The 21,597-nt window shown below is 37.5% G+C and overlaps 2 protein-coding genes across 2 annotated transcripts; both read left to right on the top strand.

The window, feature by feature from the left end:
* Positions 1 to 228: 228 nt before the first annotated feature.
* Positions 229 to 12,990, top strand: LOC106869004 (transcription factor BTF3 homolog 4). The gene is made up of 7 exons (XM_014914495.2): positions 229 to 296; positions 8,926 to 9,026; positions 9,742 to 9,855; positions 10,564 to 10,672; positions 11,233 to 11,322; positions 11,704 to 11,766; positions 12,443 to 12,990. The coding sequence occupies exons 2-7, from the start codon at positions 8,964 to 8,966 to the stop codon at positions 12,487 to 12,489; spliced, it is 486 nt and encodes a 161-aa protein (XP_014769981.1). The 5' UTR covers positions 229 to 296; positions 8,926 to 8,963; the 3' UTR covers positions 12,490 to 12,990.
* A 2,817-nt stretch (positions 12,991 to 15,807) lies between these two features.
* LOC106869005 (dehydrogenase/reductase SDR family member 11) lies at positions 15,808 to 21,443 on the top strand. The gene is made up of 8 exons (XM_014914496.3): positions 15,808 to 16,054; positions 17,364 to 17,502; positions 17,658 to 17,861; positions 18,603 to 18,697; positions 19,153 to 19,282; positions 19,740 to 19,832; positions 20,492 to 20,557; positions 20,759 to 21,443. The coding sequence occupies exons 1-8, from the start codon at positions 15,870 to 15,872 to the stop codon at positions 20,822 to 20,824; spliced, it is 978 nt and encodes a 325-aa protein (XP_014769982.3). The 5' UTR covers positions 15,808 to 15,869; the 3' UTR covers positions 20,825 to 21,443.
* The last annotated feature ends 154 nt before the right edge of the window (positions 21,444 to 21,597 follow it).

Here is a 21,597-nt window from a genome sequence, read left to right as displayed (position 1 = left end):
AATACATATAGAGAGGGATAGAGAGGAGAGTTACAATGAAAGTCAAATATATTACTGTTTTCTCGAACTGCAACAAACCTACACCCTTATGTAACGCATTTGAATGCCCATAGATACTCTATTAAATATTAAAATATAAATTAAAACACCAATAACTTTCCAAAAACGAATCTTTATTTGCAGTGTGTACTTTAGTTTCGGGGTTATCAGTCCATTAGTTGTGACGTCACCAGTCTTGGCTTCGTCTCTCTTCGTTCGCCCCTCGTGGAATTTCTTGTTCGTTTCACCAACTTCGGGTAAGTACCCTGACACCCTTAACACGGGCCTAGAAATTACAGATAGCCATCGATTAACGTACAGCCCGTCGTCTATTTGATATTTACAGTATGTTTTTGTTTTCAGAAAGGGCAAAAAAAGATACCAGAATTATTTTCTGAGTCGAGATAAAAATTACAAAAAAAGAAAAAAAAAAAAAAAAGATGATCGTGGATTCAGGTTTTGGGGAAAAGTGTCAATGCCGTTCGGTCACATGTGGGGCAGAGGTGTAGGAAGATAAATATGTGTGTGAATCTAAATATATATTGATCATTAAACGTGCATTTATTGTCTATAATGTGTATTAGGGATTCTGGAATAAGCTATAATTGTATCTCGAGCTAAATGTGAGTGCCGTGTGTGTAATAAGATACGTACATACCAACGACTATATAATAATATGTATATATATATATACACACAAATAATATATGAGTATATGTATGTACATACCTACATCTGCATGTATATATAGATGCATATCTGGGTACAGGACGTAGCAAAAAAAAAAACGTGGACAAAATGATAAACGGAATAAGTTCCTCCTTGTGAAAAGAACACAGAATATGTTTCTAAAAATAAATTTTTAAAAACCCTATGAGGAGAAATTTTACTCTTTCAAAAATTATAGGAATATATTGATTTATTATTGTAAACTTTAATTGTGATTTGCTAAAGGAAATTAATTAAAAAACAATTTTTGCATCGAAGAAATCTTTAGGCTGGGCACCTCAAGATGTTGAAGTGAAAACTTATTGCTTGCGGATTCTTAGTAACGCCAGAATCGTATGACAGCTATGTGTGTGTGTGTATTTATTTATACATACATGTATACTGTTCTTATGTATTTTTTTTCTATACTTCATGCCAGAGGCCATACTGGAGCGCCTCTTTGAAGGATTTAGTCGATCATATTGACCCCCCGGTACTTGTTTTAATCAAGTCGCCAAGTTACGAAAACAAACCAACCAACACCGGTTGTCTAGCGGTTTGAGACATTCAAAGACACGCACAACAGGCTTCTTACAATTTCCGTCTATTTACAAAGGCTTGGTCTCTCCGGTGCTATTAATGGAGCCGCGCATTAGGATTTGAACCTAAAACCACGTGGTTACGAGGCGATCCTATAAACTACATCTATATAAAAAAATCAAACTACTTCTATAACACCTCCATTCCACATAGTCTCTTCAAAAGTGCTGTGTATTTTTATGAAATTTTAGATACGTTTCCGAGGGTGAGAATTGCCATTAATTTGATAACATTAAAATATATATTTTTTGTTGTTTTTTGGAGGCGTTTCGGATCATTTCTTCCCCTCTTTTGTTTCCTCATAATTCTTTTTAAATTGCATTTTTTTTAATGACGTTTTGCGCAAATACGTTTTTAGAGAGTGTGGATCACGTAATGTTGATGTTCTAAACAAGTTTTTTTTTGGGGGGGGGGGTAATGTTTTACTAAATTTTATCAATCTAATTGTATTCTATATTCTCGAATATCACTGCAAAATTTCTACTAAAAAAAAGTGTTTTTCTGTCGTTATAAAAGAAACCGAGTCGATGGTGGAAGGGGGGTATACATTTGTGTGTGTGCGTGTCTATAATAAAGGTATATTAAATAACCTACAAGATAAATTATTGCTTTTTGAGAGGATAAACTAATCGCTTGTTAGCAATTGGTTCCAAATCCGAATGAGAAAGGGAAATGATCTCAAGAATTCACTGCAATTGATATGCCATTCAGGAAAAGATAGTCCGAGTGTTGAAGCAGGTTTTCTGTGGCCTTATGCCCTTCCTGTCGCCAACCCTCACCAGTTCCTAAGCAAGGTAACATTTTCCTATGTTTTCTTATGGAAGTCTGGAGACAAACCACCTCACCTGTATGGTGGTGATGCTCGTTTACAACCATCGTGTCTGGACAAGCATATACACACACGCACACACTGAAAATGGACTTTTGGTGTGTCTACCAAATCCTCTTTTTAGGTGCAGTGGGGCTGGATGGTTAAGAAGTTTTCTTGGTTTCAATCCTGCTGCATGGCATGTTGGATAAAATTCATTTTCTGTAGCCTGGGGCTAGCACATACGTTGTGAGTAAAATTGTGTAGACGGAAACTATGTAGAAGCCTGTAATCCAAGATTACCCAGCCGCCAATCCGCTTGATCAATTTGTGGTCAGAAATTCTGATTAAAATCCATTTTTGCATAGACTAGTTCATTTGTTATTACATCCGTTTTTCAATGCCGGCATGGGTTAGATGAATGTATTATTGATGCATTGTTTTACAGCTGGATTCTCTTCCTGTCACTAATCATTATCTGATTTACAAAATAAAGGATATCTTGTTCCATACATCAAGGATACAAAGCCAGGGGGAAATGATGGAGAAGTGCAAACATGTATCCAAACAAGCTTTTGGTTTCCATCTCCCTGATCCACTTTGCCTCGGGTTACACTTCACTGTAAACTCCAAAACAATGTTAGGAGGTGAGACTCTTAAACATACTCGTGCTTGTGTGTGTGTGTGTGCGCCAAGGTCTAACGTTGGGAAACCCCAGATATTAAGAATGGAATTAACTCACTTTACTTCCAGTTCTGTTATGACCCATGGCAGAGTTACACATGCAAGAGAAAGAATAAGAGGAATGCTGCCACTGGAAAAGTATTTTCTCCAAAAGTCCCTTAATGTTGTTATCAGCATGAAGAAATGTGTTGAGTATGTCATGAAACACAGTAAACATGGTTCCCTGCTGCTGAAGCCCATAGAATGAACTCCCAGTTCTATCAGGAACAAACAGCTACAATTAACACAACTCCAGCACTCAGCCTTGAGTTATATTCCAACTACAAAGAAATGAATTATTAGCATTAAAAGGGGGGAGGATGTTAAATATGACCAGAATTATTTTATGCAAATGCCACAAGAACCAAATACTAATCAGAAATTCTATGAAACTACTCAAGTGGGGAAAAAAATAGCAGGTAATGCTAACCTATGCAAGGAGTTTACAGCTGCTGTAGACAACAAAACCATCGTTCTCTGTGACAGACTTGAGGATAATAACAGTGCTGCATATATATAGACACCCCAAACTGAGACACACAACACTGGAAATGCTTCAAAGAAGAGAATGCAGACCCTAGCCTTTGCTTCCAATAAGCAGGTAACAACAGGCTCGAGAAGAACCGAAGAAACCAGCAATCTGAGTCCACTGGGGAGACTAAAATATAGGTTTAACACCTTCCATAATAAAAGCAAGCATATCGCTGTGTTGGGGCCAGCTCTGCTGTAACTTATCAAGAAGAGGGTGTCTTTAATGATTTGCAAAGCAAGAGAGGGGAAAAAAACTGACTAAAGGAGAACTGTGCAGCACCTAACTTAATGATGATCATTTCTTCAACCACAAAGTAGCAGATAGCACCCAGCCATCATTTGGAAGCATCTTCTCTTCCACAAACATCTTTGGATTTTGGTAACCAGATCTCTAAAGAAAACAAACTGACAGCCTTCTCAAAGTCTTCAAAGAAACATGATCTCCATTCATTTCAGAGGAATCATATCCTCACTTCTTGCCTCAAAAATCTACACCTCTTGGCTTCTTGATATAATTTCCTTTCATATTGGTCTCTTCTTCAGGTAGAACCAAAATGGCTTCCATGATGGCAGATCAACATTAACCACAGAATTGTCGAAGGGACAAGAATCGGTTTTATTTATGGGTTATTTCAAAACCTTTGATTGTGTCAACGGAAAAGTCGTATTTCATAGCCTCTTGGACTATGGTACCTCAAATGAGATTGTCAGAGTATGTGGGTTGGCCGAAAGGTTCATAGTCTGACCAAGATACTCTCAAGGAATGCATTGTCCTGATGAAACAAGACCCCTTTTGTCAGTTTTCCTGGGTGTTTGACATAGTACTTTCCATTGATGGTCTGGGGTTTTTTTTTTCAAGATAGTCAATAAACACAATGCCTTTTGCATCCCCGAAATGCTGAGGCCATCACCTTCCCTGCAGATGAAACAACCGTGGCTTTGTTTGGGGCAGGTGAGGAGGGGTGCTTCCACTGCATGGATTGTCCCATTTTTTCTGGCTCAAAGTGATGAAGCCAGTATAAATCCTGGGTAAGGAAACGAGCTGGATCTGCCCCAAACAATGTCAAATTTACCAGTGATGTGATCAGCTTGGTGCACTTCTGATGAGATGTCAGATGTGGCATCCAGTGAACAGAAACCTTTGTCCAGTTCATCATGCAGAATATTCTCAACTCTCTCACAGGCTATGCTAGCAGCATTGGCTATTTGATTTAGAGTCAATCTCCTGTCATCCATCAGCATATGGTGAATGCAACCAATATTTTCCTTTGTGGTGGCAGTTGCAGGACATCCAGTCCCTTTTTCTCATCTCCAAGACTCTCCCTTCCCCTCCTAAATTCAACTGCCCAATTTTGCACTGTTGATAAAACTGCAGCATCATTAAGAGTTGAAACTAATGCTTGCAAGATTTCGTGGTCAGCCAATTAACTTTTCTTTGAGAGGTGCACCAATGTTCTTGATGACCTGATTCTGCAGTTTTCCAGTTACTATTCTTCGTTGGAACAGCTTCATGTGTGTGTGTGTGTATATATATATATATATATTGTTCATGCTGGCATGGGTTAGGTGGTTTGACCAGGGCTGGTAAGCTGAGGTGCTGCACCAGATTCCAGTCTGATTTGGTACGGTTTCTATGGCTGGATGCCCTTCATAACGCAACCCCTCCGAGTGTAATGGGTGCGTTATCTATCTATCTATCATATATATATATATATATATATATATACTGTATAATGTTAATAGGAATGGAGAGTATGTATGTAAACATTGTCATTTTGATTAGATCTGCATGCCCGGAAGGTGATGAACATCACAACACCCATCTCTTCATCTCGCGTTTATAGAGTTGCTTCACAGGTCGGTGGATGTTGTTGGTCGTTAGAAGTTTAATTATAAAGTTTTATGAATAACTCCCAGGTTGATAACTTGGTGTGTGTGGGGGGGGGGGGTAGTAGTAGTAGTAAGAAAGTGAAGCTACTTAAGTGTGTAAGGTAAAAAGGTAAGTCTATATTTAGACTCTCGGCAGCGTTACTTTGTTAGTCGCGTATTAATCGTGTTTTCAGCCATTTCACTTACTAACAGGCTACAAAAGAATTTTTTTTCTCTCTTTGATCATTTATTTATTTATTTATTTCGCTTTCTTTGTTTAGCATTACGTTCTCACTTTTGTTGAGCCAGTGTAGTAGGCGGTTGTTCTTTGTGGACAGGTGTAGTTAGGTGAAAACGTCTCCATTCGCTGTCATCATTATGTCTCGAGTTTTTACAAAAAAAAAAAAACAACTTAGCAGCAGCATGTGGTAGCTTTGGGATCCTTCGACAGTGTGATGCCAAATAGCCATAGTTTGGAACTTTGGTTCAGTGTTGGTGTTCGTTATACAGGGGACGGTTCCACTGAAGTAGAGCCGACAGTGGTGGTCATCGGTAGAAATATTTTTTGGGTCTTGTAACCAGTGTAAAATTTATGTTAGTCACTCGACTTTCAGAACAGGATTTAGTGATTTCAATCTTTAGCAATGGGACTGTAAGACTAGAAAATTTGGCTACTATTTCTAGCATGTTGTGCTATAGAGCCTCGTTGTCCTATGGGTTGCTATGTCAGTCGGCCTCCCCCAAACAGCTAAATAAATATTAGAACAGTTATGTAACGTTTATTTCATGCTGTACGGTTTTAAGAAATGTTTAAGATGTTGGTTTTCTAGCACTTTTTCATCTCTGCTCCCATCCAATAGTTAGAAGAAGGTGGATGTGGAGAGACGAACGAGGGACGGATCTTCCGGCGGCGAAATTCTGTGTTGGAACGTTCGCTTCGTTCCAATAATTAATTAACCGATTCTTATTAAAGACTAAAAATAGTGGACGAGGCGGCTTCGTTCTCGAAACCGTGTGTAGTCTGATGACCTACCATATGATATCACATTGTGTTTTAATAAATTTAATAGTTTTTACGTATCTATTATTTATTCCTTTCTTCCTATTAAATAATTGTATGGCGAACTTGTCCAAGACTACATTTTACCCACGTGTGTCTGTTGGGGAGTTTCTTTCCTCCTCCCGCCACCCTGGTTCTGCTGTGTTTCAATGTCGATACCTTGTTTGGCAGACACCCCACATCTCATACACACTCTCACCTCCTCCTCCTCTCTCTCTATTTAAATCACTGTACTCTCGTTCTACCGGATGTGTTACCCACGAGTACTTTCCTCCTTAACGTATTTATTTTTATGATGATGATGATGATGATGATGATTGTTTTGGCTTTGTTAAATAGTGCAGGTTAAAGTGTGTATAATCTTGTACCTGTAAAGAAAGTGGCGTATTCCTTGTCCACGTTTCCTGCCGAGTCCCTCCGTCACGAACATTAAAAGTTCAGGTGATTCGTATAAATGGTCAACGTATTTCATTGGTAACACTTGTGGTGGGATACCAGTGCCTGCTGAGTTGATTCTATTCAAGAACAACTCTGGCAATTAAAGCATTTCTCTAATGAGATTGTTCTTGATTATATCGTATTTTCCCGACTCTCTCTCAACTATTAACCACATCTGTAGGCCTGATCTGGTGCGTTTTCCTTATAATTAACTATTATTTTAGTTAAGCTGCTTTGAACTGGAGGAAGAAAATACATTGTCGTTTGTAAAGTGAGTTGAATAAGAAATGTTTGCAGTAGAGTATTATGTAAAGATTTAAGAACTGCTGAGTTAAGCCGTTGGATCATTGCTAAAAGCTTTGTGTGTGTGTATAAGGCGTTCCAAACTATTGAATTGGTGGCCCTCCTGTCTGGTAAGAACTAACTTGAGTAACGAATTCAACTTGGGCTTATTTTCTGTCCAGAGAGAAAAATAATTAATGAGGAGGGTAAATCGATGCTTGAAGCTTATACATTTGGTTAATGAATCCGGCTGTCTTAATTAAGTTAACAGCTGTTAATTAATATGTGCATGGGGGGGGGGGTTGTGTGGAGGAAGGGAGAAGAGAAAGATGGAGTCGTTATTTATGAGTATTAAGCTAATGTGTCACGGAGATAGGGATTATCTTGTGATTGCTGCATTGACCTCCCTCTTCCAGGGGATCTTTTCAAATATGGTGGTAGAGGATGGTTTTTTCCTGCATTTCCAAGATGTGAGAATGTCCTGTGTAGTAGATTGGCTTCCTATCCCATTGTAAATTGTCATCCACTTCATAGGATAAAACTGCAGCTGTGCAATAGCATTTGGTAATGTTTAAAACTATTGAGCAGCCAGATTTGGTAACATTTCTTGGATATGGTGCCAGCCTGTTACAGTCACCAAAACACATCACAAAGAAATTGTCATGAAACAGTTGAACTCTTGACCTGATAATTTATGAATATATATATTCAAGCAGGCCACTTCACTTCTACATTTATATGATAAAGACCTTGTCCCTGCCAGCCTCTACTTGGTGATGTTAATTAAAAAAAGAAAATTATTTACTATATTGCACATCTTGATTAGCAATTAAGTAAATAGCATTTATAATTAAAATATTTTCTTTCAATTCCTTCTATCCTTGTGTGCGTGTGTGTGTTATACAGTTGGCTTCTCAATATTCAGAAAGCTTGTGGAATGTTGTGGAGGCAAGAGTTAGTTGCTTATTTTGTTTAGGAATGGATTAGGTCCTGGATTGTTGATCTTCACACCTTCTTGCCAGACAGAAGCAGTAGACTGGTCGGGAAGGGTGACTTTGAAACTGGTTTCTTGTGCAGACTTAAGTCTTGGAAACTCCTGCATCAGCCAACATATGATGCCGTCAACTGACCCCACTCTCTGTCTATTGTGTAATGTTTAATAGACAGAATTTTTTTTTTTTTACACCTGAAGCTTTTTGTGGAAATGTGATGAACGAGGCTTGGCTCCTCCCTTTGGTGTGTTGCTGTTATTTCCTCAGCCAAACACAGCTTTTGCTCCAGTTGAGAGAATTACCCTGCATTTAGCTTCCTTTTCCTGCTGTCAGAACAACCCCACCGCAATTGCAATGACCCTGTTTGTAGTGGGTTTCCGCTTGCTTCCTTCCCACATGTTTAGGGGAAAAGTAAGGAAAAGATTATACCCCTTGATCATTGGTTCAAATCTCACTGTTGGTATTTCTGGATCCGAGTGCCTTATTACCTTCAGTTCATTTAGCTGTTGCTTCACCTGGGCATTATCTGCTCAGAGAAGTGGATTTACATTTACACACTTCACAAATCCAAAATGCCTCTGTTGCTAGGCTTCTGACAAAATAGTTCTCTCCTGTATCTTGGTTTTGCCTGAGAGGCTTTTTTCGTTTCTTTTTTTCACATGAGCTCATTTTTCCAGGTTTTATGTAATTCATTGAATAGAATTGCAATATAAGTTCATTGAGAGTACAACGGTTAGAATTTGTCTTCTTCAGAGTTGACGTCTGTCTGGAAGTCCTATTTCGACTGTTCTTCCTCTCTCTCTCTCTCTCTCTCTCTCTCTCCTGCATTACGTTTATATTATTATTATGTCTGAGATTTTGTTCTGTATTTTCAGGTTTTGTATTTATACATTTAAATTAATTCAGACAAAACATGAATGCTGAAAAGTTACGACAGCTTCAGAATCAGGTGAAAGATATCCGTATTGGTGGTAAGGTAAGCACACTGAACTTCTATAGATTTAGCTCTTAATAAAATCACTGATCTGTGTTTGCTAGTACTTTCTTTTTTAGAATCAAGATAAGACTAACGCCTAATTTACACTTCAGTCTACCACTACACTTGTTCCATACACATCACTGATGCTCTTGAAAAATTCTTCAATGCCACAACTTCACACTAAATGCCATTCAGACATTTGATCCCTTTGAAGCATGGGCTGTTGACAATATTCTCCAATATGCTTCCCTCTGGGCTCTATATTCTGCTTCTCTTAGTTTTCATTGTAACTTTGTAACAAGGTCCAACACGAGTTGGACCTTGTTGCAGAAACCAAAAGCATACTGTATTTAATGGGATGCTTCGTCACCAGCTCTGGAGCTGAAATCTTCTTTGCAGTAGGTCTGGGAAATGCAGTGTAAATGGCTTTTTAGAGAATTGGTTACAGTGGAACTTGGCTGGCATTAGAATGATGAGTTATAGGGGAGGGGCAGTTTGTTATAGAAGAAGAAACAAGAAATAACCTTCTGACATTCAAATATCTGGTTGTAGAGGTCGTGTCAGTGAAAAGCATAAAACATCAGATTTCTGACTCCTTTTAGAAATTCTGTAGATCTGTGCCGTCTCTCGTAGCAATCATTACTGTTGTTATTTATCAATTAGCACTTTGTTTCTAAATTGCTGTTATTCAGTTTGTAATTTCTGTTGACAGGGAACAGCCAGAAGGAAAAAGAAGGTCGTCCATCGCACTGCCACCACCGACGACAAAAAGTTGCAGGTTTCGCTGAAGAAGTTGACAGTCAGCAACATTTCTGGCATTGAAGAGGTGAGTGTGTAGGGGGGGGTTGAAGATGGTTATATTGTCGCATTTGATGTGACTGGGGGGGGGGGTTGTTTGAACTCCCGTGTCCCTTGCTTGCTGGTGTATTTGTGTTGCAAATGGTTGGGGAAGAATAAAAGTGATCCTTCAACACACGCCTATATTTATATGGTTTGGGGTTTGGTCCTATTGCATAGCATGTATGGCCCAAGTGTCTTCTACTATTGTCCCTAAGTGGATTTGGTGAATGGGAGAATACCACCAGGTATACGTTTGTGTTAGTGTCCCCTTGTCTTCATATTACATGATAGTTGTAAAATGATTGTCATACAAGCTGTGTCATTCTGTGAGAACATGTCTGGCCAGGGAGAAATATTACATTGATTGGAAACAGGTAAGGGTTAGTGACTGGGAGGGCTCCCTCTGGCCCTTGTAAACGTGGTCAAGCAGGCATTAAATGATGACGTGTGTGTATCAGCCTCGTCATTTTACTTCTCTCTCTCTCTCTCTCAGCTACCCCTGTCCCTTCATCGAATGACTCCAACACATCTCCAGACCCCATCACTCATTGTCAGTAGACTCCCACTAATAACTTACTCGTTATGAAACAGTTGACTTGATTGATAGATGTGAATTGGGCATTGTGGTTTGGGATGCCTCCTGCTTTCAATAAATGAAAGGATTTTATTGTTTGCATTTTTGTTTTTTGTGTAGGTGAACATGATCAAAGAAGATGGTCAAGTAATTCATTTCAACAACCCCAAAGTACAGGCGTCCTTGACAGCTAACACCTTTGCCATTACCGGCCATGCAGAGACAAGGCGTAAGTTTACACTTGGTATTCTGCTCTCTCTCTCTCTCTCTCTCTCTTTGAATATGTATACACATGTGATAGGTTTCATAAGGTGTTCCTTGTAAATTAGGTTTGTCTTGTTTTATGTCAACTAGGCCTGTCACACAAATGTTGGAAGAACTTTTTCGCAAATTCAGTTTGAAAGTCATTCAATTTGAACTTTTGTCAGCAAAAGTCTTTAAAACTGGAAATTGCTTTATTCTTTTGTCTTCAATCAGCTTGATCAGATGATTCAACTGTTGATGTTTTTGGACTTTAGTGCCATTAACTTGTCAGAGTTTTTGTTCAATTTCAAAACTGAAAATAGAATTTCTGGAGCTTTTCAGGAGCAAAAACTGTACTTCACTGGTGCTTTATGCAACTGGAATTTCAAAGATTTTGTCAATTTGTTTAACTGTTAATTGCTTCAACATATTTTCTCTGGCAAATCTATAAACCCTAATAGAAATAGGTGTGAACATATAAACTTGATAATGTAGTGTCTTTGATTTGGTTCAATTGTGTTGGTTATTTTGAATGTATCTTTGTAGAAATTGCTGAAATGTTACCTGGAATCTTGAACCAGCTTGGTGCCGAGAGTTTGAGTAATTTAAAGAAGTTGGCTAATAGCGTGGCCGGAGGTAAGTCTTCTTGTCTGGACCTTTGTTGCTTTAATCTGTTGTTGTTTTTGTTGTCACTGGTTGATCTGATAATAATGTTACTATAGCAACCAATATAGAAATTATAAAATAATTTGAAGACATTTCTTGGAAATTATATTAATTGGTAAACGTCAAGTGTGTCGATCATCAACTGATAGGAGCGAGATCGTTAACGACTGACAGCAGACATCATTCTGGACACTTCTTCAGATATTTCAGGTGTGTTGCATCTGGCATGAAATATTTATTAAAAAATAGTTTAATCCACTTTTTATATTTTTATGATGGTCCACTTTGTTGTTGTTGTCATTATTATAATTATAGTTGATTAGGCTAACTCTGTTTGATTGTTTTTTGCAGCAGAGGGAGACACCAGCAAACCTTCTACAGAAGACATTGATGCTGATGATGATGAAGTTCCTGGTACAGTAGACTTTTTGCTTCCACCATTCCCACACACATCTTGTAGGCTTTTGCATGTTTCCTTAAGCATTAACCATCATTCCCCATCCCTTATCACTCAACATAAGCTACCAGGCTTCTCAGTTTCTAGTTTGTAACTCAAAGGGATTTCAAGGCCTCAATCAAATCAGTGGAACAAGAAGGAGTCTTTGTGGGTAGAACAAAGGTTTTAGCTTGTAATGTTCTGACAGTCGATATCAAAATGTCGATGTCAGTTTTACATCAACGGTAAGGATCATAAAAGCCACTGAACAAACGATTTTACCAGCTCCACTGCCTTATAATAATAATAATTGTTTTTAAATTTTGGCCAACAATTTCGATGGGGCAGGCCTAGTCAAAAGCTAGAACCCATAATCAGCCGATACATTGGACCCTCTTTGAATGGTTTCAGTGACATAACACTTTTTTTCTTTTTTGAAGAAGGGACTCTGAATGGCCTCCTACGACCCTCTGCAAGTCTTAACCTGATTCTGAGAGAGAATCATTTTAAAATAATATACTCCTCGTACGTTGGCTTATTTTTAGTGAGACCAGCCGAGTAGCATGGGATTGACTAAATAAAATAGGTGACTGTTTTCCAAAGCTTTGTGATAATCTGTGAGATAATAAATGCTTGTTTTTTTTTTTGTTTCAGATCTTGTGGAAAACTTCGATGAACCCTCCAGAGGAGAAGGTGTTTGAGAACTACTTTCCACCACCATTTTTCTATCTCTCTTCTCTTCACTCTGTCTATCACGTCTCTGCATTTACTACTGCAATCCCTAAGCAAAATGAGTTTTCTGCATTTCATATTGGCATGTCCAGCCTCTTCTATGTCCGTCGACTGCCCAGTCTCTACTGGCACCTGGCGACCTCACTCCCCACCCAAACAAACTCCTTGTAGGTTTGGGAGACATTAGTTGGAGAGACTGTTGGATTTTTCTCACATTTACTATAAGAATGCGGAATTTAAAATTTCAAGAAAACTTTTTTTCCTGTCTCCCCCATTTGTTTTCTTTTTCTCGACTTTCAACAAAGGTATTTTTATTTATTTTTTTTTTTTACCCTGTCCTTAATTCTATAATTTTTTTTTTTTTAAGAAAGGCGAAAGCCTCAAACCCTTGGCCCCTTCCACTTTGTTTTCTGAGACTGTAAATGTACATAAATCAACAGAATAATAAAAAAAAAGATATGAACACTTTCCATACTGAGTTTTGTCTTGTTTTGTTTTTCTTTTTTCTTTTTTTTTTTTCTGTGTTTGTGTGTTTTTATACACATTAACATAATGATCATCTTCGTCATCATTTAATATCCGGTTTCCATGGTGATGTGAGTTGGATGCTTTGACAGGAGCTGGCAGGGCTGGAGAGCTGCACCAGGTTCCATTGGCTGTTTTGGCCTGGTTTCTACAGCCGGACGCCCTTCCTAATGCCAACCACTCCACGAAGTGTACTGGATGCTTTTTATGTGGCATGAGCACCAGTATTAATCCTGCTGTGGTGGTCTTGAATACAGTAAGGCACCAGATGTCTCAGTTCTTCATCATCTCTTTCATAAGACTCAGTGTCTTGGCTTTCTCTCTCCAATCTCCGAAGAAACAAAACAGTTTGGCTGTGTATGGTGAAAATATTTCACTGAAGTAAGTACTGGCATACTTAAGAGGCGTGAATATAATAAAGTTACTATAATTGATGGCATAAAAGACGCACGAGTAGATTAGATGGAACCCAATTTCAACATCGCATATTGAGGCAAAAAAGGAGAAGGTATTTAATGCATTAAAGCATGTATTATGGATCTGACTTTGCATAGAGGGTCTGCATTTTATATGCCATCAAAGGCAATATTTAATGTCAATTTACTGTGTTTTAAGGACGAAACTCTTGGAACACAAGGCAAGGGCGACAACTCTAGATTTACTAAAGAAAACAACTGGAAAATAATATTTAGTATATTTTTTATTGGTCTTAAGGCGACGAGTTGGCAAAATGCTAACCGGCATTTCGTACGTCTTTAGGTTCCCAAGTTCAAATTTTGCTGGGATCGATTTTACTTTTCATCTTTTCAGAGTCGATAAAATAATTATCAGTTGTGCACTGAGGATCGATGTAATCAACTTACCCCCTCCCTCGAAATTGCTGGCCTTGTGTCTAGAGTAGAAAGCGTTACATTTTATTGGTCTTGAGAATGAACAATAATCGCCTCCACTGATTTAACACCCAAAAACGTTCTATTCATCACTGCGAACAACGTTTTCAGTATCTCGGTTTCCTTAATCCAGTGTTTCTATTTAACGATATGATATGAAGGCAATTTGGCTGCTATTTTAAATGATAGCATAGAGGTACCTTCGTTGTCTTTTTTTTTCCAATGAGAAATTATATTTGCTCGGATTATGATAACCAGAAACTATCGATCCATTTTGAAGAGTTTAAATAGTCAGAGAAAGAAATGGAAATGGTTATTTCCTCATTGCTTCTTTTAATATTAGCCTCCCTTCAATAGATGTGGCAGCAACATCCTGTGTACACACACGTGATATTTTGTTCTTTGCCCTTACAAAGTCGACAAAATGAAAACGAATCAAAAGAACTAGAATTGAGTTGACTAGATCATAGAATGCAGTGCCCCAGTATGGCCACAGTTCAATTAGTGAGACTAGCAAGATAACAGTAACTATAGTATGAAACTGTATAGCAGCTACATAATACATCATCTTCAACAACTTGGAAAATGGGAGCCTCATGAATTGTCCGAAAGCAACCACAAATCCTGAGTTGGCATCTGATCTTCTCTCCATTCTCCCGAACTCATTTCACCCTTTTTGGATAGACTTGTGACGAAAAATGGATCTTCTATCGAAATGTTAAACGTAAACTGGTTTGGTAAAAGGGAAAAAGCTCAACCACATCCGAGAAGGGAACTTCATGGGAAAAAGGTTCTTCTCTCTATCTGGTGGGATTGATCACATCACAGAAGATCAAAGAGCTTTTGTTGGGAAAAAATTGCTCATCCACCTTATTCTCCCGACCTTGCTCCTTCAGACCACCATTTGTTTCGTAGTTTACAGAATCATTTGGGGGACATAACTTTCGCAAGCCAGGAGGAGGTCAAAACTGACATTTCAGAGTTCTTTGCTTTGAAAGAGTTTTACATTGATGGGATTAAAAAGCTTGTAAATAGATGGAAGGAAGTCATTGATGATTAAATTTCAATTAAATATAACATTTGATCACTTGTTTTCTTTATTCAAAATTTGAACAGAACTTAATGGGATGACCTGATCGATTAAGTGGTGGTGAGGTATTTGAAATGGTGGAGAGGTAGCTTTAGGTCAAAGACCGACAGAGATGGAGATATCTTGCTACAGAGAAGGTACATGGATATCCCACATCGTTTAAGGATGAGATTATCCAGGAAACGAACGCTGCTTTGCAACTCTCTGGTTTTGAGTTCAGACCCACTGCTTGGCGACTTGGACATGGGTTTTCAATTATAAGCCCAGATCAATTAATGCCTTGTGAATAAATCTGGTACATGGAAACTGTATCGAAGCCCATCATATAAATACACGCATGCACAAATCTATGCATGTGTGGTTGTTACCACCCATCACCACTTGATGCCCTGGTATTCATTTATTTGTGACCTTGTAACTGAGCAGACTGGCTAAAGAGACTGATAGAATACATATCTGACTTAAAAACAAAGTATAAGTACTGTTTGAGTTAAAGCTCTTAAAAGCAGTGCCCCAGCATGGCCACAGTCCAATGACAGAAACAAGCAAAAGGTAAAAGATACACACACACGTGTGTGCATGTATATATACATGTTTATGCATGTGTGTATATATATATATATACACACACACATATACGCATGTGTAAATGTATATATATATATGGGTGAATTTACGAAAAAAGCAACAACTAGAAATATGTATATATATACATGTATATACATACATACATAGGGTATGTCTTTGCTTGATGTTGATTACATAACTCTCTAAAACAGGTTTTGAATACATACAGACCATACACACACACACACACAGATGTGTGTGTGCGTAATTAATTGGCATGCTAAATGCATTGACAAAATTGAATTGTGTGAAAGAGAAAGACTTGTTTTCTTTCTTACTTGGTCTGGTAATTTCAGGTCATAAACACAGGAAAACAAAAACTGTCTTTCTTTTATTGAGATTTCTGCAGCTGACACACGAAATATTTTGTACACACAAAGTATACTTCTGTATTTTTCCCTTGTAAGTAGAATATATATATTTTTTAAAAAGAAAATGTAGTTTCAAACATCATAAAATTTAGAGTAAAGATTGTTTGCCAACATAACATGGCAGTCCTGGTTTTGAACTGATGTTGCTGTAATTTAGCCCCAGGAGACACCGTCTCCAGCTGGCTATACGACACAATCTGTGTCCTTATATTTTCGAACAAGCGAATCTAGCACCCACCACCCTGCTCAAAACCATATCTATGTATTTCCAGGACTGCCATGTTATATTGGCAAACAATCTTTACTCCAAAGTATTGTCACTGAATATCTCTCGTTGTGAGATTTAAAAATAACAATTTTCTAATCATAAAATTTACTTTGCTATTCAAATATATGTTCCTCTTCTAGCCATTCTCAGCTGTCATGCTATGTTGTTCTCACAAACCAAGAAGCAAAACTCTATTATTATTATTATCATTTTTTACCTTTTTATCTCAGGTACAACTCATTTTTTGTCAAACGAGTGGAGCGACATGGAATGTTGTGCTCAAGGACATTACATGCCTCCAGAAGTCAAACTAACGACCTTACCGTTGAGAGCTGATTCCCCCAACCACAAAACCATGTGCATTCACTACATACACACACACACACACACTTTGTCACATGCACTGCATCAGCAAAATGCATTAAACTTTCTCAAATTTTTCAAGAATTTCCCGTTAATCATGCATAGCGGTCCCATAGAAAATATCTGCTACATGATCATTCTTCACCTGCTAGAAATAGCTGCCAAATCTTCCCTCATATCCCATCTCACAAATCCAAACTCACTTGTGACTACCCAATAAAATTCTTAGTAGTATTTCGCCCGTTGCTACATTCTGAGTTCAATTTCTGCTGAGGTTGACTTTGCCTTTCATCCTTTTGGGGTCAATGAAATGAGTACCAGTTGAATACTGAGGTTGATTTAATTGACTAGTCCCCTCCCCTCAAATTTCAGACTTTGTGCCTAGAGTAGAAAGGATTATTATTATTATTATTATTATAAATAAGGCAGTGAGCTGGCAGAATCATCGGCATGCTGGTCTTGTACCAATAATTTGAAGAATTTATTGTTGTTGTTATTTAGAGCAAAAATGGTAAAGGAAGATCGACACATTTACCTTCTAATATCTCACTTCTTCCTTCTCATCCTCTCTCTCTCTCTTTCCTCCTCACCCATTCAAATATGTACCCCTCCCCACTAATTCTCTTGTTTTTTTCCTAAATAGTCCGTCATCAAATCCTACATCAAAATGATTTAATTTTCTTATTCTTGTGCCTCACCAAACTCTCAGCTCAACCATGGAACGATGGATTAAACGAACAGCTCTAGTTACTGGTGCTTCCACTGGCATTGGTGCAGCCATCTGTAGGAATTTGGTGAAGAGTGGTATGAATGTTGTTGGATGTGCAAGAAATGTGCAGCATATTGAGGTTTGGTTTTAACTTTTTTAAAAAGGAAAAAAATTTTGGTACTTTTTGGTTACCTCACCCCCATTAAAAAACTGGGTTATTGCTTTCCATTTTTGCTTAATCAAAATCTGTTATCCAATGTTAATTAAGTGTTTTCTGTTGCTAATCTATCGCAGGAAATCTCTGATGAACTGAAAGGTGAAGCAGGTTCCTTGTTGGCTGTGAAATGTGACCTCAACAATGAGTCTGACATCCTGTCCATGTTTGGGACCATCAAATCCCATTATGGAGGAGTGGATGTGTGCATCAACAATGCAGGACTGGCCCACGCCGAGCCATTGCTTACTGGGGACACTAACAAATGGCGGGAGATGTTCAATGTAAGTGGTTTCTCCACTTCCTCCCTCCCTCTTTCCTCCATTCTTTCTCCTCAACTGTTTCTTAATATATGAAATCTGTGCAACACTTCAGATAATCCATTCATATCTATTCGGATGTACAAAATGTCAGAACGAATGAAATAACAATCGAGAGATATCAGAAACACGGAGAAACTTCTCACAGAAATATTTTGTCAGTTCAATTTATTTATCTCAAAACTGAACACAGTTTTGACCACTTTAGATAAAGCAGTGATGATATCCACATACAAGAGATTCTCCTTAAAGATACTCTAGTGATAAGAACCAACAACACAAACTCTACCAATGAACCACCCTTATCTCAAAGAAAAATTTACAAGGAACTAACAAAAGTTGATATACAAAAGCAAAATGCATTGAAACCACAAGTCTGGAATAAACCATATTTCATTCCATGTCGGCTACCTCTGATGAGCGTAGGGTTATATAATCAGATTGTTACCTAACACTCGATTGAACCCCTAGTGTGAAACCGATTCGTAAGATTGGAGATGATGGATATATAACATTGTACACTTCGGATAATATACCCACAGATATATGAGCGCATCTTTTTCCTGACTTATGGATTTTTAGACCACCCACGTATATATATGTGTGTATGTATGTATGTATATAAGCTACACGCGTTTGTGTGCACACACATACACACAAGTTCTCTCCATCTTTAATATCTTGGTTAATATGTGTTTTCAACAGGTGAATGTATTGGCTCCCAGCATCTGCACAAGAGAAGCCGTTAAGTCAATGCAGGAACATGAGATCAACGATGGTCATGTGATCTACATTAACAGGTCAGTAGAGACAATCACTATCTACACAATAAGGACAAAAAACTCCCTCTAGACAAATACTATACACCCTGCAAACGAACACTATATGCACTGTAAAGAGACATTCCTGACTGTAAACGAGCATTCTTTATAAATTATACACAGCTTTGCCTCAGGTGAAGACGTTCTCTCTGCAACATGCATGCATGCACGCACGCATTAAATGCTTCTGTAATTTATTAATTGTCTGTAATTTTCTGACCAGCGATGTGTAACAACATCCGATAATTCGATCGGTTACATGATATTTAGATATAAATATATATAAACCAATTTTAGTGTGGAAGACAAAAGTTAACCATTCAGTAACACACAAAGACTGTTAACTTCACTTAAACATTTATTGTTTGTTATATGGTGTCAAAATTTCCATTGCATGCACACAAACATTTCTTTATGTTGATTTGGTATTGCAGCTTATCAGGCCATAGAGTGATTGACTTACCAGAAGTGCACTTCTTTTCTGCAACCAAATTTGCCATCACTTCACTAGTAACGGGGCTTAGGAATGAACTGCGCCGTCTCAAGTCTGATATCAAAGTTACAGTAAGTTCTGAGAATTGTATTTTTCTGTTGATATTTATATGTGTAACGGTTAAGATTTTAATTGAAGTTGAGGGTCACCATTTGTAATGGGAGATGTTAATTAGTAAACAATAATATGAAATGTCGGAGTCAGCAGTTGTAACGATTAAAATTTGTTGTTATAACGGCAAGTTGTAGGATGTGAAAGATGAACAAAGCATGAAGTTTTAAGAAAATCAAAGAGATGATGGGCCTGGCTGGAATGTCTTAAGTCATGAGTCTACTCATGACAACAAGTTATGGAGTATACACACCTTACACTAACTCTGTTCATGTTCAAATGACAGTATATAGGATGTTTATACATCATTCAGAATATAGATATGAGTTGTATGGAAGAACATATTAGTGACATATACACCACATTGGACCTGTTGGATATACACTCACTCTGCTTGTACATTATTGTCTTCTACAGGCCATATCCCCTGGTATTGTGGAGTCAGAGTTTCAATACCGCCTCTATCCTGATAAACATGATTTGGTCACATACATGTTTAAGAAAATCAAGGTTTGAGCAATGTTTTTTCCTTATATACATGCATACATACATACATACACACACACACACACTTTTATACACATTATATTTGTGTGTGTGTGTAATTTATTTTTTAGAGATAAATTCTCTCTATATATAGAAGACGCACTGAAGCACCCAAGACATTTGAGCCATTGGAGAAATAGGAAAAATAATGATGAGAAACAGAAGACAGGTTACAAATACGCATTTCATAAAATATATTCCGTTATAAAGATATTATGCGCACAAAATTGTACAATAAAAATATATAAATTCATAATTACATTAAAAATATATAAATATATCAATACAAATCAAGATTATACAAATGTAAAGTCCTACTTACAATAAAAACAATATAATTGGCTAAATGGTTAAACACAAATCGGCAGATAATCAACACAAGAAGTTCACTTGTGTTTGCTACTCCAAACTCCAAGAGTATCCAGCAGCACGTCAGCAGTTGCTCTCATGCAACATGTTACAGCCTAAAGAACTGAAAGGTTCCCTGATGTGTTTTGGCAAAATCTTATTCATGCTGTTTGTCATATATATTTGCCTCTATGATGGTTCAATGCAATAAAATCTTTTATTGAAACAAAATTGTAACGATACAGTATAATCCATTCTTTTTTCAATATTCATAGGTTCTTGAACCGCAGGATATCGCAGATGCTGTTGTCTTCACCCTACAGACACCCAAGCATTGTGAGGTATGTTGTTGATACTTCAAATATGTCCATAAACAGGTCAATTTCCTGCAACACAGTGATTGCATTATTGTCACCTGTAATGATACTTTTATGTTTGCATTATATTATATACAAGAACATATATATATATCTCGTATCTCTTTTCTAATGTTTTTTTATGACCTGTTAAATTGTTATCTTGTCTCTTTGCCTCCATTATAGGTCAATGATATCTTATTGAAGTCAACTGAACAACGGCCCAAAATTTCCTGTGATTTAACAGCATAAGACTTTCTTGTATCAGCTACAAGGGTCTCAGAAAACTAAGGCTAAATGAGAAGTTATGGCATTTATGTATTTCACTTCATAATAATTCTTTCTAATTTTGGCACAAAGCCGGCAATTTTAGGGAAAGGCAAGACATTTACATTGACCCCTATTTCTTGACTGGTACTTTATTATATCAACCCCAGAAGGATGAGAGGCAAAGTTAGCTCCAGTGGAATTTGAACACAAAATGTAATAATTCAGAAGAAACACCACTTGTCATTTTATCCGATACTCAAATGATTTTGCTTTTCACTTCATAACCACAACGACCATGGCAAAAGGATATATGTTCCTAATATGGGCATGGCACCACAATCAACCCCAAGGAGAGGTAAAATCTCCTGATCATCCTGTTTGAAGTGACTTATATGAAAATCTCTGCTTGTCTCAGAGAAAGATGTGTAAATAGCACAGAACAGCTGAGCTGAGCTGAGAGCTTAACATCGTATTTCAGAGTGAAAATAGCAATAACTAAATAAAGAGGTGAAGAGTTAAAGAATTACACCATTCTTTGCTGAATCAAAAACCTTGACAGTCAAGAAATAAAAGTGAAAATAAATAAAACTTAAAATTGAAATGATTTTGGTTGTTTTTACTTCTTCTGCCATTTTATATTCTGCAATGTTTTGCTGTTGAAGTTGTTCCATGAAAAAGGTTCAACTTTTGATCATCCTGCTGAAGTTGGTCCAGGGAGAAGTGTTACATACATACATACGTATGTACATATGTAC

Source organism: Octopus bimaculoides, chromosome 23 (assembly GCF_046866305.1).
Source record: "Octopus bimaculoides isolate indiv1 chromosome 23, ASM4686630v1, whole genome shotgun sequence".
Taxonomy (NCBI): Eukaryota; Metazoa; Mollusca; class Cephalopoda; order Octopoda; family Octopodidae; genus Octopus; species Octopus bimaculoides.
This window is presented reverse-complemented; position numbering and strand designations above follow the sequence as displayed.

Excerpts from the sequence above, each read along its gene's own strand:
- LOC106869004 (XM_014914495.2), top strand. The coding sequence starts at position 8,964 with ATGAATGCTGAAAAGTTACGACAGCTTCAGAATCAGGTGAAAGATATC. Across the intron at positions 9,856-10,563 it reads ACATTTCTGGCATTGAAGAG|GTGAACATGATCAAAGAAGA; the intron begins GTGAGTGTGTAG and ends TTTTTTGTGTAG. Across the intron at positions 11,323-11,703 it reads GGCTAATAGCGTGGCCGGAG|CAGAGGGAGACACCAGCAAA; the intron begins GTAAGTCTTCTT and ends TGTTTTTTGCAG.
- LOC106869005 (XM_014914496.3), top strand. The coding sequence starts at position 15,870 with ATGCTAAATGCATTGACAAAATTGAATTGTGTGAAAGAGAAAGACTTG. Across the intron at positions 19,283-19,739 it reads AGTCTGATATCAAAGTTACA|GCCATATCCCCTGGTATTGT; the intron begins GTAAGTTCTGAG and ends TGTCTTCTACAG. Across the intron at positions 19,833-20,491 it reads ACATGTTTAAGAAAATCAAG|GTTCTTGAACCGCAGGATAT; the intron begins GTTTGAGCAATG and ends CAATATTCATAG.